General features: G+C 44.7%; 1 protein-coding gene across 1 annotated transcript in view; it reads left to right on the forward strand.

The window, feature by feature from the left end:
- Positions 1–15,868, forward strand: part of RAB31 (RAB31, member RAS oncogene family) — a 431,066-nt gene that overhangs the window by 366,860 nt on the left and 48,338 nt on the right. Inside the window, exons 5-6 of the mRNA XM_050767411.1 lie at positions 14,472–14,543; positions 15,570–15,676. Coding sequence (XP_050623368.1) covers positions 14,472–14,543; positions 15,570–15,676 — 179 coding nt within the window. The remainder of the gene's footprint in view (positions 1–14,471; positions 14,544–15,569; positions 15,677–15,868) is intronic.

Raw genomic sequence — 15,868 nt, forward strand, 5'->3', positions numbered from 1 at the left:
GTCTCAAATTCCTGGTCTCAAGCGATTCTCCCATCTCAGCCTCCAGAGTAGCTGGGACTACAGGTGCGCCACCGTGCCCAGCCTATTCGTTCTTAATACTGTGTCTGAATGTTGCTTTTTTAATCCAGCTGTGTGTCATGGGCATCCTATCTCATTCATTCAGTGGCGATATGGTAATTCCTAGGGTGCTTCTATTAACAAAAATGTTTTATGAATAACTTAACCATTTTCCAATTGAATCCCATTTGTTGGAAGTTTAACATTTGTAAGATTTGTGCATGGTGTGTTGGTGCCACCAAGTGCTATTAAGAGGGGCAGAGTGCCATTGGGCTCCCTCTGTTGTACCATCAGTGTGGCCTTTGGGAAGTTTTTATCCTGTCCTCTTGGAATGGGTTATTGTACTGGTTTCTGCTTCACGCCAAGCTGTGAACAGTACAGAGTAGCAGGTCAGCAGGCACCTTTGCGAGGATGTACACAGAAGCGATGCCTAGAGCGGTCCACCGCCGACAGAAGGGAATTTACCTGCCCAGCTCCCTGCGGGACCCCAGAGTCAACACATAGAGGGGCCTTTAGCGAGAGGAACTGAAAAGCAGCATTGGCATAAGTAGGGCATGGGTTCAGGGAGGAGTGAAGAGCTGGGATTATACTTTAATCTACCAGAGGCCCCTCCTGGGTTCTCTTGCTGTATATACCATGGAGGGCCAACTTCTTCCAACCTGAAACTTTCTTCAGCCGTCTCCCTTCAATTTTTTCCACCATGCTGTACTTCTACACAATTCATGACGTTCCAACACAAATTTCCCATTTAAAAAACCTGAAGCTGTACATCTAATGTTTGACTTTCCATGGCACTGAAGATACATTTATTCCTTCCTTTTGGCTCAGACGGCCCCTCCCCATGTTGGAAAATGGTTTCTAAAAAGAGCTCAGTGAAGCGGCAGTAGTGGAATTCTCTGTACTTTTTCCTTGGCAAGGAGTTCTTTCCCTCACCCCCTCCTTACCTGTTCTAGACCCACTCAAGCTTCTGTCTCTGAGCTTTCTGTCCTCATTCTCTGGTTGGCCTTGGAAGCAGCTGAGCCGACTTTCATGTTTTCTGGGTAACCCACCCTGGAGCTTTCGCAGTTAGAAATCACATTCACTGAAAATTGCTTTTGTCCACATTTGCTTCTCTGTTGACTATCAGTATGTGGAGTATTACCAGCCTCTTTTCTTTATTTAAAAACAGCTTTACTGAGATCCGATTCACGTACCATATAATTCATCCATCTAAAGTATGCAGCTTGGTGGGTCCTGGTGTATTCCGGATTGTTCAACCATCAGCACAATCCATTTCAGAGCATTTTTATCAGTCCAGAAGGAAACCCTTTATGTATTAGCAGTCACTCCCAGTTCCCCCTCTACATCCCCCAGCCCTGGGATACTTTCCGTCTCTAGATTTGCCTAATCCAGACATTTCATACAAATGGAATCATACCACCTGTGATTCTTTGTGACTGGATCTTTTCACTTAGGAAAAGATTATCAAGGTTCACGTTGTGGTGTGGGTCATAGAAGTATTTCCTTTTTATGGCTGAATAATATTCCATTGTATGGATAGACCACATTTTTGTTTATCCACTCATCAGTTGATGAATATCCACTTTCCCCCAACTTTTTGGTTATTATGAATAGCTGTGAACATTCACAAACAATTTTTTGTGTAGATTTCTTTTTTTTTGAGATGGAGTCTTGCTCTGTTGCCCAGCCTGGAGTGCAGTGGCACTATCTTGGCTCACTGCAACCTCCACCTCCTGGGTTCAAGCGATTCTCCTGCCTCAGCCTCCCCGGTAGCTGGGGTTACAGCTGCCCACCACTGCACCTGGCTAATCTTTTGTATTTTTAGTAGAAATGGGGTTTCACCATGTTGGCCAGGCTGGTCTCGAATTCCTGACCTCAGGTGATCCACCCGCCTCGGCCTCTCAAAGTACTGGGGTTACAGGTGTGAGCCACCATGCCCAGCCAGATGTATGTTTTTAAAAATCTCTCAGGTATATATCTGAAGTGGAATTGATGGGTCATACGGGAACTCTATGGCTAGCATTTAGAGGAACTGCCAAACTGTTTTCCAAAGTGGAAAACTAGCAGTGTATAAGGCTTTAGTTTCTCCATATTCTCACCAACACTTGTCTTTGCCTAACCTAAGGTCATAAAGGTTTACTCCTGCATTTTCTTCTGAGAGTTTTATAGTCTTAGCTCTCACTTTTATCCCTGTGATGCATTTGGAGTTAATTTCTGTGCGTGTTGTAAGAACAAGATCCAACTTCATTCCTTGCAGGCAGCTGTCCAGTTGTCCCAACACAGTTTATTAAAAACACTATTCTTTGCGCGATTGTCTTGGCACCTTTGATGAAAATCACCTGACCATAAATTTGAGGTTCTGATTCTGGACTCTCAGTTCTATTTCTTTGATACACATTTTTTTGTCCTTATGCCGATACCACATTGTCTTGATTACTGTAGCTTTGTAGTAAGCTTTCAAATTGGAAAATGTGAGTTCTCTAACTTTGTTCTTTTTCAAGATTGTTTTGGCTATTCTGTGTATGTTGCATTTCCAAATGAATTTTAAGATCGGCTTGTAAATATTTATCAAAACAATCCAACTGGGATTTTGGTCAGGATTATGTTGACTTTGTAGATGACTTTGGCGTTACCTGCTCCTCAAACCTTTAAATTATTAATGATAAGCAAGTTGCCAGCTGTCTTTCAACTCTTTGGAATTTACATGTAGGTTAGAAATGCTGATCTCAGAGAAAAAAATTTTGAATAAAGAATTAGGTCAGGCACAGTGAATCATATCTTTAATCCCAGTACTTTGGGAGGCTGAGGTGGAAGGATATCTTGAGCCCAGGAGTTCAAGATAAGCCTGGGCAACACAGTGAGACACTGTCTCTACAAAAAGTAAAAAATTACCTGGGTGTGATGGTGCATGCCTGTAAGGGGGAGCCACATTCACATCCTGCAGGAGCCACGGTTTAATGCATGCAGTCAGGAGATCTGGGCACCCCAGGCTGTTCAGCCATACCACTTGTTCACCTCCTTCAGATTAACTTTGCAAGTGCCTGCCAGTCTGCCTGGTTTGAAAGGTTAGGTGTTTGGAGATCATGTGCCCAGAGGGCTGGGATGCACTGGCGCAAAGCTGTGCAAAATCGCTGGGTCTGAATGGGTGCTTGAGAAAGCAAAGGAACTGGAGGCAGCAGATAGCCAAGGTCAAATTCAGGCTTCACAGACATCCAAAGAAACTCTTTTGCTCTCTTTCCTGCTTTCTTCAGGGCCCCAGCATCTATGGTCAAAAAAGTGGTTCACTATTCATAGGCTGTTAGTAAAGTCAGAGGAAATTTTGACCTTTGGAAGTTCTTGAAGAATGGAGCCTCTCACAAGCTCAGAATGAGCAGCTCCTTTCTTTTTCCTGCAGCCATTGGAAATGCAGGCCCGGCTACAACACAAGCCAGCAGCACATGCCAGCATCCTGCTTCTGACCTGCACCATCCCCAGCAGCCCATGATAGAACGTTTTTGTAGGCGTTCCTCCTCATGGGAGAGGAGAGAGTACATGCGAGTTTTTGCTCTCCTCCCCACCCCTTTCATAAGAGCACTGTGCTTTCTTTTCTTCTCTTTTTTTTCTTTTCTTGTTTGTTTGTTTGTTTGTTTGTTTTTCTTTTTCTTTTTTAGACAGGGTCTTGATGTGTCACCCAGGCTGGAGTGCAGTGGTGCGATCATAGCTCACTGCAGCCTCGATCTCCTAGACTCAAGCAATCCTCCTGCCTAACCTCCTGAGTAGCTGGGATTATAGGCACCAGCCACTATGCCTGCTAATATTTTGTTTGTTTGTTTTTTGTTCAGAGACGAGGTCTCACTATACTGTCCAGGCCGGGATGACTGTGCTTTCAACCAATGCAAACTGAGATCCTGGCAAGGGAAATATTCCCTTCCTCCATGCCTCAGTAACTCTCTTGAACGGGAAAACTGAGTGATGATTGTGTGGGGAGGAGACAGGCCAGGAGCTTGAAGATAGGGTTTATGCTGTTAAAGTGAGATAAACAGCTGTGGTGAGGACCGTGCCTGCTGAGCTCCTTTAAGGAGAAGCCCCAGGAATCCTTCACTGAGTGGTTTACAGCTGAAGAGTTTCATTGATATTTGAAAATTGGTGCTGGAAACTACAAAAGCAAAGCGTGAACAGAGGTATTGGAGAGGGGCATGAGGGGACCCTGATGGCAGCTGAGCAGGTGGAGCGGGGACTGCCTCGGTCCACAGACGTGGCCCCCGGAACTGTGGTGCCGTTTGATGCGGGGGATGTGTGTCCTCTAAGAATATAGGAGTCTAGGTGCAGAACGGTCCTCCTGGGTGTCAGAATGCTAGTGACAAGAGAGGAGGAGGAAGGACCTGTCCATATACGAAGCTACCTTAGGGAAGCACTGTAACCAGCTCTGCCCTGAGCCCGGGAGGAGGCCATGCTGGCAGTGAAGGACGTGGCCTGGGCCGTGCGGACACAGAGGCTGGCAGAGGGGACAGCCTCAGAGCCGCGTGGACAGGCTTCTTCTGCTCACACACAGGCTCCTGCCCTGCCTCTTGTCCCTCAGGAGTTCTTTTGTCCCTGGAGACCCTGCTGTTGCCCTTTGCTCTCCAGTGCATGTCCCCTTCGTCCACATGCCCCCTCCTTGGTGGGGACAGGCTGCTCTGGGAGGGACACTGTGCTCGATGAACACCCTCCCAGGTCAGGCAATGACATTTTGCTGGCATGCGTTTTCGTCTGGGATGCCCTGAGTAGCTTCTAATTATGAGGCGCTGTCTGTGCCTCTTGGGTGGAGGCCAGGTTTCCGTTCTGCCAACTCTCAGAGGACGTGGGGCCAAGACACAGAGCCGCTGAGACAGGAGTTTCAGGGGGTCCGGAGGTGGATTTGCCGAGAATCTAAGAAGCACTTTACCTAGTTTTGTTTCCTCTCCTCCCTTTCCCTCCCTTTCCCTCCCTTTCCCTTCTGTCCTCTTCTTTTCTTTTATGGAGCTAATTTCCTAAGTCTGGCTAAAATACAGGAGAAAAGGCCTATAAAGCCTATGAGTGTCATTCTTGAATAGGAAATTAGCAAACAGATTTTGTTTGGTAACAGAAGAACCTGCTCCTGAGGTGCTGACAGCCTGTCCTAACAGAGGCAGCTGGGCTGCAGTGAGCACGGACCCGCCGTAGGAAGACCTCTGCGTCCAGGGCGGCCCCATGGAAGGTGCTGGACTCCCCCTCACTCCAAGAAGAGGACACTTTTTGAGGGCGGGGACCTTGTTACCTTCTTCACCTTCTCTTTTCGTTTCTGATTGCTGCTGTAACAGATTGCCACACACTCAGTGGCTTAAAACAACAACAGACTGACTCCCTCAGCGCTGTGAAGGTCAGAAGTCAGAAATGGGTCTCACGCCTGTGGTCCCAGCTACTTGGAGGCTGAGACAGGAGGATCACTTGAGCCCAGGAGTTCAAGACCAGCCTGGGCAACACAGTGAGAGTCCCATCTCTACAAACAGTTTTTTAAAAATTAGCCAGGTGTGGTGACGTGCAGCTGTAGTCCCAGCTACTCAGGAGGCTGAGACAGGAGGATCACTTGAGCCCAGGAGGTTGAGGCTGCAGTTAGCCGAGATTACACCACTGCACTCCAGCCTAGGCAACAGAATGAGACCTTGTCTCAAAACAAGAACAAAACATAAAAAGATTAAAAAAAAAATAGAAGAAGTGCGTCTCGCTGAAATAAAATTAAAATATCTGCAGGCCTTAATCCTTCCTGGAGGTACAAGGGCAGAATCTGTTTCCTTGCCTTTTTCAGAGACCACTCGCTTCCTTGGCTTGTAGCCCCTTCCTCTGTCTTCAGAGCCAGCAGAGTAGCATCTTCAAATCTCTCTCCCACTCCCCTGCCTCCCTCTTTCACTGTTGAGGAGCGTTGTGTGGACACTGGGCTCACCCAAGGAATCAAGATAAATGTCCTCATCTGAAGGTCAGCTGATGAGCGCTATTCCCCTTCCCATGTACCCTAACACAGTCCCGGTGACGGGGATTAGGACATGGACCTCTTTGGGGGGCACTATTCTGCCCGCCACACTCCAGTTTCTCTGCTGCTCAGAACAGTGCCTGCCACGTACTGAGTATTAAAACAGTGGTTACTGTTTGTTGAAGGAATGAATACATTTGATGTAAACCTGTGTCTTAATTATATCAACTGAAGTAACATGTCATTTCAGAGAAGCAACACAGGGATGGAAAAAGCATGAAATTTGGAGTCGAGACCTATGTTCAAAGTCTTTTCCGCCATTTAAGAGCTGTATGTCTTTGGGCAATTCACTTAACCATGCTGAGCCTCAGTTTTCTCATGTGAATACAGGAACTATACTGTCTTGTCTCCCTGGCCTCACAGGGTTATTGACTTTTATTACGTGCATTTGGTCATTAAATATTTGTTGAGTCCTTGCTGTGGTCCAGATAGGGCTTCAGGGAGGGGTTCTCAGGGAGGCTGGCAGTTGATGAAAGGTGCGACAGAAGTGAGGAGGGGCCTTGAGGATGCTGGCGGAGGAGGGTCCAGGCTGCCGGAAGACATCAGGGAAGGTGCGGAGGCTCAGTGGACCTGCCTCTGGGTTCAGGGAGCAGCGAGAAGGCTGGGGCTGGAGACGAGCAGTGGAGGGGCCCGAGAAGGGACCAGGGCCCACCCAAGAGGCCACATAATGAAGCTTGGCTTTTGTACTAGGTTTGAAGGATTCTGAACAGGGAAGTGAAACAATCGGATTTATGCGGGAAGAAATCAATCACTCTGATGTTCAGTTAACATAAGATGATGTCAAGTATTTGCTTCAAAAGACTCCACGGGTGGGGATGGAGAGGGAGGTGAGACAAGGTGGAAACCGGTGTTCCAGGTGTTCGTGGTGATCTTGAAGCCAGGGGATGAGAAGATGGAACTTCATTATTCTAGTCTCTCTTCTTGTGGATGTGCTTGAAAATTTCCACAGTAAAAGTTAAAAATAAATACTTTCTGTGGTCAGCGTAAATACCATCATCCAGCCCTTCAAAACAGGATCTCTCTGGTGGCTGTGTGGCCAGTTTGGAGCTCACTGGATATCTGAAGGCTCTCGTGGAAACTTTGGACGTCCAGTCCAGGCAAGACGAACTTTGCTCGGACAGGAGGGAGGCGCAGCTGCGTGAGAGCTGGGGCCGGGTCTGAAGGCCGCGCCGGCTAGCCTGGGTTGGCACACAGCAAAGTGCAGAGTCCGGAGCTCTAGGCGCACTGTGGGAAATGAATGACACAGTATGTGTCTGAGTGCATCTGGTGTGATGGGGCCTGTTCGGAGGCCTCCTCAGGGCTGTGCAGCGAGGATACTGTCCCGCACTGTGGGGTCTTGTCTTGAACGTGGTACGCTTACTGTGACTCTGAGGCTAAGGACAGGAAAGACCAAACCAACCTGGGCAGAGTGGAGAGAGGGCAAGACGAGACCAGCTTTCTATGATCGCCGTGGCCATCCTGGCTTTCCCCACAAATGCATAGCACAGTGGCTGTGTATGATGCAAAGAGACATCCCTAGGAGTGGGGTGGGGCTTAGTTCTGGAGTTTTAGGAAATTCCCCTTGTTTGCCAACACACAGGACTATGAACTGAAGGTCACTGCCCTTGGACAATTTCATGGGTGGGAAAAAATGCATTTCTACAGCATATTAAATCATTGATTTCTTTTTTATACATTATTTTAGGGATTAGAATATTGTAGTTCATCACATTGTCTTTTAAAAAACACTAATCCAGGCCGGGCACGGTGGCTCAAGCCTGTAATCCCAGCACTTTGGGAGGCCGAGACGGGCAGATTACGAGGTCAGGAGATCAAGACCAGCCTGGCTAACACGGTGAAACCACGTCTCTACTAAAAAAATACAAAAAAAACTAGCCGGGTGAGGTGGCGGGCACCTGTAGTCCCAGCTACTTGGGAGGCTGAGGCAGGAGAATGTCGTAAACCCGGGAGGCGGAGCTTGCAGTGAGCTGAGATCCGGCCACTGCACTCCAGCCTGGGTGACAGAGTGAGACTCTGTCTCAAAAAAAAAAAAAAAAAAAAAAAAAAAACACTAATCCAGCTGGGTGCAGTGGCTCATGCCTTTAATTCCAGCACTTTGGGAGGCTGAGGCAAAAAGATCACTTGAGTCTAGGAGTTGAAACCAGCCTGGGCAACGTAGCGTGAACTTGTCTCTATAAAAACTTAAAAAAAAAAATTAACCGGGTATGGTGGCACACACCTGTAGTCCCAGGTACCTGGGAGGCTGAGATGAGAGGATGACTTGAGCCCAGGAGGTTGAGACTGCAGTGAGCTGTGATAGCACCACTGCACTCCATCCTGGGTGACAGAGTGAGACACTGTCCCAATCAATCAGTAAAAGTAATCCATGCCTTGCTCCCACACCGTTTTTGTGGAAAGATGTTTGGATGTGTGTTGCGTCATTTTCTGCTAAATGAGGCTTGCGGCACATCTTGTCAGAAAGGAGTTAGGTGCTCATCAGGTCTGTTCTAAAACCCGGCTTCCTCCTGGTACTGTTGCTTCAACCCTTGGATCCCTGAGTGCTGAGAAAACTTTTTGACTCTAACAACACATTCAAAGAAAAATGAAAGAAAGGGAAAAAAAGAAAAAGATACCCCCTCTCATTGCAGAAGTAATGTATCATGAGATAACAGAAACTTTTTTGAATAATTCAGAAATCACAAAGCAAGTGGTGGTTTGTCTGTACTGCCATTATTTAGAGAGAACATCTTAACAGTTCCATGTATCGTCTCCCAGCCCCGTTTTATTCAACTCTGCATACACTCGGGTTTTAGGACGTCCGAGTAGGCATATTAACTAGGCCACTGCTTCTCTGTGGAGAGAGAGGGTCTATGTAAAAGTCGGAAGCATTCTTCTGAATGGCACAGAAAGAACATTCAGTAATGTGTTTTTCCATTCAACTTTTGCCAGCTGAGAATGTTGAGAATTTCAGGAATTTTCTTCTACCACTTCTGTCTTTGTTTGAATCCCAGTGGACCTTGGGCTCTTTTTGGCACTTGCCCTTGACTCTCCCTGGTGGTGGCCTTGCACCTGACCGGCCACAGAGCAGCATAGGCGCCCAGGCCAAGCCTGAGCGACTCAACAGGGACAGAGCGTCCTCTGGAAATCATAATACAAAGCCCATCACTCCGAGTTCCTGGACCTGATGCCAGAGCATTCTGGCTTGGATAATTCTCATCTGGGAGGCAGAGCCCAGCTGGAGCTGTGCTTGTTTGGAAACTTCATGTATTTTCCACCACTGCCCATTCCTGACTTGCAGGATTTCGCGGCTGTAGAATTTACGATGCCACAAACCTGCATTTAAGGAATGTTGCCTGAGGCAGAGTGGGTGGTCTAAAGGATTAGGAGATTTCCTGGAATAGGACTTTCCACTGTGCTGCTGAGGGGTGTGTGTTTGTGTGTGCATGCGTGTGCGTGTGTGCATGTGTGTGCTTGTGTGTGTGTGCGTGCGTGCGTGTGTGTGCGTGTGTGTGTGCGCACGTGCACACACGCACGCACATAGGGCAGTACAGGATGGGAAAACAAGAGACGTGCGCTACAGGGAAGGCGAGAGCCTCCATCCTGAGCCTGTTTTCACCTTGACCGCGAGCTCTGGACCGTTGTCCCAGAGCTGGAAAAAACCTCAGCTTCGTCTCTGACCCCACCCACTGCACCAGTTTCACAAAATAAGAAAAGCAGGATAGAGCCAAGCCAAGCCTCAGGTCTCTCTTTGAGTCCAGTTCTCTTCACTGCCCCTCAGGTGGGTCCTGATCACACTAGGTCCCTAGATATTAATAAATACTACTTGAAAAAAAAAAACAAAATAAATAGGTTTCTTTACTGTAGAAAATTTTCAGATCCTTTAATGCACTAATTATGCTTTGTAAACATCCAGGGAAGCATTATTATACATGGTGTTTCTCAAACTTATTTGGCCAGGAAACCTTTTTTCCTGGCCACCTCCAGGTGCTCTAGTGTTCTGCAGAAGACCCTCAGGAAAATACCACACTAGGCTGTCTTGCCTCGTGTGCCATTTGATATTTTACAAACACCTAAGTCTAATTGCTGCTGCATATTCCATCATATGGCTAAGCCAAAATTTATGTGTCCATTCCTTAATTGTTAGACATAGAGATTGATTACAGTTTTTCAGCATCATTGATAATTCTCAAATGAATTCTGGTTACTTTGTAACCATCTCTAATTATTCCTTACGAGGCAGAATTGTCAGATCAAAGTATCTGAACATTTGCAAGATTCTTGAAACACACTGTCCAGCTGCTTTCCAGAAAGGTCATGTTCATTTATTTTCTGCCAGCTGCTGGAGGTGGGGCAGGGTGAGTGTCCATCTGTGAAAGCTGAGCAGTCTGAGAAGCTCCAAGAGCTTGAAGAAGGCCATTCCCTTCTCCCCCACCGTAGGGACCTCCAGCAATTAGAAAACAAATAATCACACACACTAAGGACATAAACAGCTATTTCTTTTGAGGAGACACGCTGGGTTTTCACAGTTCCCTATGCTGTTTCTAAATAATTGAATGACATCTGAAAATTTTCTCAACATTTTAATTTGGTCTTCTAGATGTTTTGTTGGGTAGTCAGAGAAGAAGAGATTTTGAATTGGCATCTGTTGTGCTAATTTTCAAATAACCTTTCAAGGTAAGATGTAAAAATAAAGCTTTATCAGCCTCCTGTGACTGTGAACTTTATTTCTAGAAGAATCTTTTTATGTGAGCATTCCATCAGTCTTAATTCTGATCCCACAGGAATTGAATTATGTCATGTTGAGTACTGAGGCTGATTGTGGTGCTTTTGTTTTATGTTTGTAAGGGGGAAAAGCATATACGTTGTAGACTAGAAGTGATTTATCCTTTTTGTCCTCCACCAAGATCATCCTTTGGTCAATGCATTATTGGGTTTTGGAACTGAGACGTGAACTTCTAACTCATTAAAACCCTCAAGTCCCCAGCAATAAAGTCAGTTAAGTGGCTTCACCAACAGATTTATTTCAAAGTGATTCCATTTGGAGGAAGGAAAGAATGAGTAATGCATTATATACCAAGATCTCTTCAATAATTCATGAGACCTCCACACACCAGTGACCGTTTTAGATTCAGTTCATGGTGTTTTAGCCTAAAATGAACTCTCTCTGTCTTAGAAGACACCCGCAGTGTGCTCCTCTTTGAGCTTGAGTCCATGAATGTCTTTACTTTTGGGAAATAAAGTTTGCATTGACTGCTACTTTGTGTGTTTATGTGAACCACTCTTATATGGAGACTATTTTGAAAAAAATGGGCATTTTGGATAATTGGGGTAAAAAGAGACTGTATCTGCAGTCCTTACGCTTTGAAAAGTAGGAAAGTTTCAAAAAATTCTTACTTTTTCCTCCCTTTGGGCAGGAATTCTGATTTTGTTTTTTAAGTGTAAGGAGTAGGTTGCCAAATGGTGAGTTAAAAATAGATTTATGGATGCCTAATAATTATGCCAGACACAGTGTTGGGCAGTCAGTGAGTATGGAAAGGCACACATGTGACAAATGTCGCTGTCCCCAAATGCGTTCCGGAATGGGGGCAGTGGGTGGGGCCAGCCCTTCGGCATCTTCGACCACCGGACAGTTCAGCTGTGAACTCCTTGGTTCACCCTGAGCTTCGTCCAGCCTTCTCCCTTCTCTGAAACCCGCAGAGGCTCCAGAGTCCTTTCTCTTCAGGGTGGAGACCTGCATGGAGGGATGGAGGCAGGGAGGGTGGCCCACTTCCTTTCCACACTGTTGTGAGTGCCTCACTGGCATTCCTCAGTGCAGTAACAGGGAAACCTGGGGACTCAGATTATTTCCAAATACCATCATTTCAATTTGGCAAGTATTGATCCAATGATGAGTATCGTGGGAAAGAAAATAATGAGTTAGGATTTTGTTGCTTGCCAGAAAAGCTTCAGGATCCACTTCTCCTTCCTCCCTGCTCTCTCCCCGCTGCCCAATAAAAACAGCTGCTTTGTTCAAAACTTAAAAACCATATTACTTAAAACTCATTGTAAAAAATTATGCTATACAGATGCTTATAAGGAAAATTTAAAATCACTGGAAATCCCACCTGTTAAGATTTAGAGGAACCTCGTGTTATTCCTGCATACAGAGACATACTCTCACACACATTTTACCCTACATTATATTATCATATAATAATAAATTAAGTACATAATAAATGATACATTATATGCTATATGTGCTGTTTGAGACTATTTTTCATCTAACGGTATGTCAAAGATATCTTTTCCTGTAAATAAAAATCATCATTTTAATGTCTATAGAATATCATTACATACATATATGTATTAATCTGCGCACAAAATCACATAGACTGGGTGGCTTAAACAACACCCGTTGATTTCTTACCATTTGGGAGCTGGGAAGGCCAAGATCAAGGTGCCGGCATATGCAGTGCCTGTGAGGGCCCCCTTTCTGGTATGCAGATACTCACCTTCTTGCTGTATCTCACATAGGGGCAGGGCGGGGAGGGAAGAGAAATCTGGTCTCCTTCTCTGCGTATAAGGGATTGATTCCATCAGTGACCTCATCTAATCCTAATTACCTCCCAAAGGCCCCACCTCCTAATACCACCACATTGGGAGTTAGGGTTTCAATACATAGATTTTAGGGGAGACACAAACATTCGGTTCATAACATTATACCATGAGTCAATTCCCGTTTGCTCCCGTATGCAGCACAGGATGTGTCTTCCTGTGTGTGATGGTCATTCCCGTATATGTTCCTCTCAGTGGAATTGCTGGGTCAAATGGGACACACATTTCAACTTTTGATTATGTTACCAACAGTTGCTCTGAAAGAAGATATTCAGCACATTCCATACAGAGTATGTGTGCCTCCCTTCTGAAACCTACACCAACACTGAACATCACACATCTTTTTACGATGTAATCATTTATAAGTGTCTCCTTATTTTTACTGGTGTTCCTCCAATTCTAATTGAACATGTTTTAAATTATTTATTGGCAATTTATGTCTTCTGTGATTTACCTATATCTATGTCTTTGTCCATTTTTCTATTAAGCCATCTTTTTCTTACTGACTTTCAAAACCCCTCCAGGATACTTTTTTTTTTTTTTTGAGATTGAGTCTCACTCTGTCTTCCAGGCTGGCGTGCAGTTTTGCAATCTTAGCTCACTGCGACCTCTGTCCCCCGGGTTCTAGCGTTCCTCCTGCCTCAGCCTCCCGAGTAGCTGAGATTACAGGCATCCCAGCTAATTTTTGTATTTTTAGTAGAGACGGGGTTTCACGATATTGGCCAGGCTGGTCTCAAACTCCTGACTTCAGGTGATCCTGCCTGCCTCAGCCTCCCAAGTATTGGGATTACAGGCGTGAGCCACCACACTCGGCCCCTCCAGGATACTTTTTAATTTAAAAAAAAATGCAGATTAAGACTGGACCCTTCTCCAAAATACATATGAAGTGCATGCATTCTGAGGCTAATGAGCTTCCCTGTCTGGGGATGAACGATGCTAGTGACCAGCGGCACTTGCTTTGTTAACATTTTGGAATGGAGCTCCTCTGCTGTCTTGTCATTTGTGGACCTTAGGTAGGTGAGGAAGCCCCACGTTGGAGAGGTGGCAGCCCTCCAGACCCGAGGCAGCTGCTGCCAAAGCTGCCCTTGCTGATTGGTCTTCATTAACGGCTCAGCAAGGGTCCTGTGATCTTTGCCAGTGTTCCCTTTCCCTCTCCTTGCCATACTTCTTTCCTTTACTGCTGCATAATTCTAATGAGATTGCCCTGGGTCGGTCAGTCATATTGGAGAAATGATGAGCAGCAGAGAAAAGAACATTCACAAGATGGTAACATTTAAAATAAAATTTGTTTTTGGCTTTTACCCAAGAGTAGATTTCATGGTCAGTAAGCCACAAGTATATATATGTGTTGATGAGGAGGAAAATGTCTTATTTAATATGAACCCTGGGGCTAGGTGTAGTGGCTTACACCTGTAATACCAGCACTTTGGGAGGCCGAGGCAGGTGGATCACCTGAGGTCAGGAGTTTGAGACCAGCCTGGCCAGCATGGTGAAACTCTGTCTCTAATAAAAATAGAAAAATGATCCAGATGTGGTGGCGCATGCCTGTAATCCTGGCTACTCCGGAGGTCAAGGCACAAGAATCGTTTGAACCCAGGAGGTGGAGGTTGCAGTGAGCCAAGATTATGCCATTGCACTCTAGTCTGAGTGACAAGAGTGAAACTCCATCTCAAAAAAATAAAATAAAATAAAGAATAACATGAACCCTGGAAAAATTAGATGGGGGAGGAATTTAGGGATCCTATAAGGATGATGTAGGATAAAACTTTTATGTTTAATTTGAGATTGAATAAAGTCTGTTCACTTTGGCCTAAAACTGTTCATTGTTCTTAAACAGTTTCATTCATTGGCTCCCATGTACTATCGAGGCTCAGCTGCAGCTGTTATCGTGTATGATATTACCAAGCAGGTAAGACTGTCTCCTTCAGAATTTAGATGTCATTTATGGTGGTTCTCTCTCTTAGAGAGACTGAAGCAAAGACGTCACTGCTTGCGTCTTCCCAGTAGCGTGCCACTATATATTGAGTTTATTTCGTGTATATGTAACAAAGCATCCCATATTTATCTGCTAAATTAAACAACAATGACCATTCATTCTTAAAATTGACTGTAGAGGCAAAGTCATGCCTGCTAGTACTATTCTGCAGAATGTCAGCTTTTAAAGAAAAGGAAAATCGTTTTTAATTTCTGCATGCTTTATAATTACAGAATACTTATTTTTGTTAGTGTTTCAATCATACTACTTACTTAAAATGCCAAGCATAACATTTGTGTGCGTGTAAGTAAATCTTTGTGTGTTTGTGTACATATAATATATTTTTAGTTATAATGTTGAAGGTTTTAGACTTCCATCAACAAATAACTGCAGTAGTTTGATGACATTTTTTCCCACTCCTGCAAATTGAATTATTTGCTTTTTTTCTCTGGAGTGTTGACTCAGCACATAAGACCATCAGTTTAATGACCCATCACTGTTACCTTCCACGAGTTCCTGACCACTTCTACCTAAATGTGGTGTGTTGCCTTTGACCTGTTTTCTAGAGGACAATTGTGAGTGAAGGGCCAACAGGAAGACAGGACTCTAGAGATATATGATTCTTTCTTGGTGTAAGCATGAGCATTTACTTAGTCCTGTTATTCTTATTCATGCGGAGTCCAGGCAATCATTTTAAATTAACATTATTTATAGGAGAAAAATCACTGATATGATTTTCTTAACTAGATCAAGTTTTAATTTTAGAAAACTTTACATGGTCTATTAAAGTGTATTTCAGCTAACATTAACTTTTGTGCCTAGACAGAGGTAGTATGTTAATCTGCATGAGTCTCCTAAAAATATTTTTCTCCATTAAATTGTACTGGGCTTGTATTTCTGCTTGGTTGAAATATTATATTGAGGGGTTTTTCTAATGATTTGTGTATACTGTTGGTTTAGGATTCATTTTATACCTTGAAGAAATGGGTCAAGGAGCTGAAAGAACATGGTCCGGAAAACATTGTAATGGCCATCGCTGGAAACAAGTGCGACCTCTCAGATATTAGGTAAGACGCATTTTAATATCTTTTGTGTAGATATTATCCTCCATCCCTGAATGTCATCCCTGAGTGTACAAAGGTATCATGCCTTTGTTATGTCTACCCTCAGTGTAATAGTTAATGGCCTTTCACTTGTGGTAGTCAATGTGTCATTGATTCAACCAGAGAAGAAATAAGGGAAAATGATAGGGAAATGCA

Source organism: Macaca thibetana, chromosome 18 (genome assembly GCF_024542745.1).
Source record: "Macaca thibetana thibetana isolate TM-01 chromosome 18, ASM2454274v1, whole genome shotgun sequence".
NCBI lineage: Eukaryota > Metazoa > Chordata > Mammalia > Primates > Cercopithecidae > Macaca > Macaca thibetana.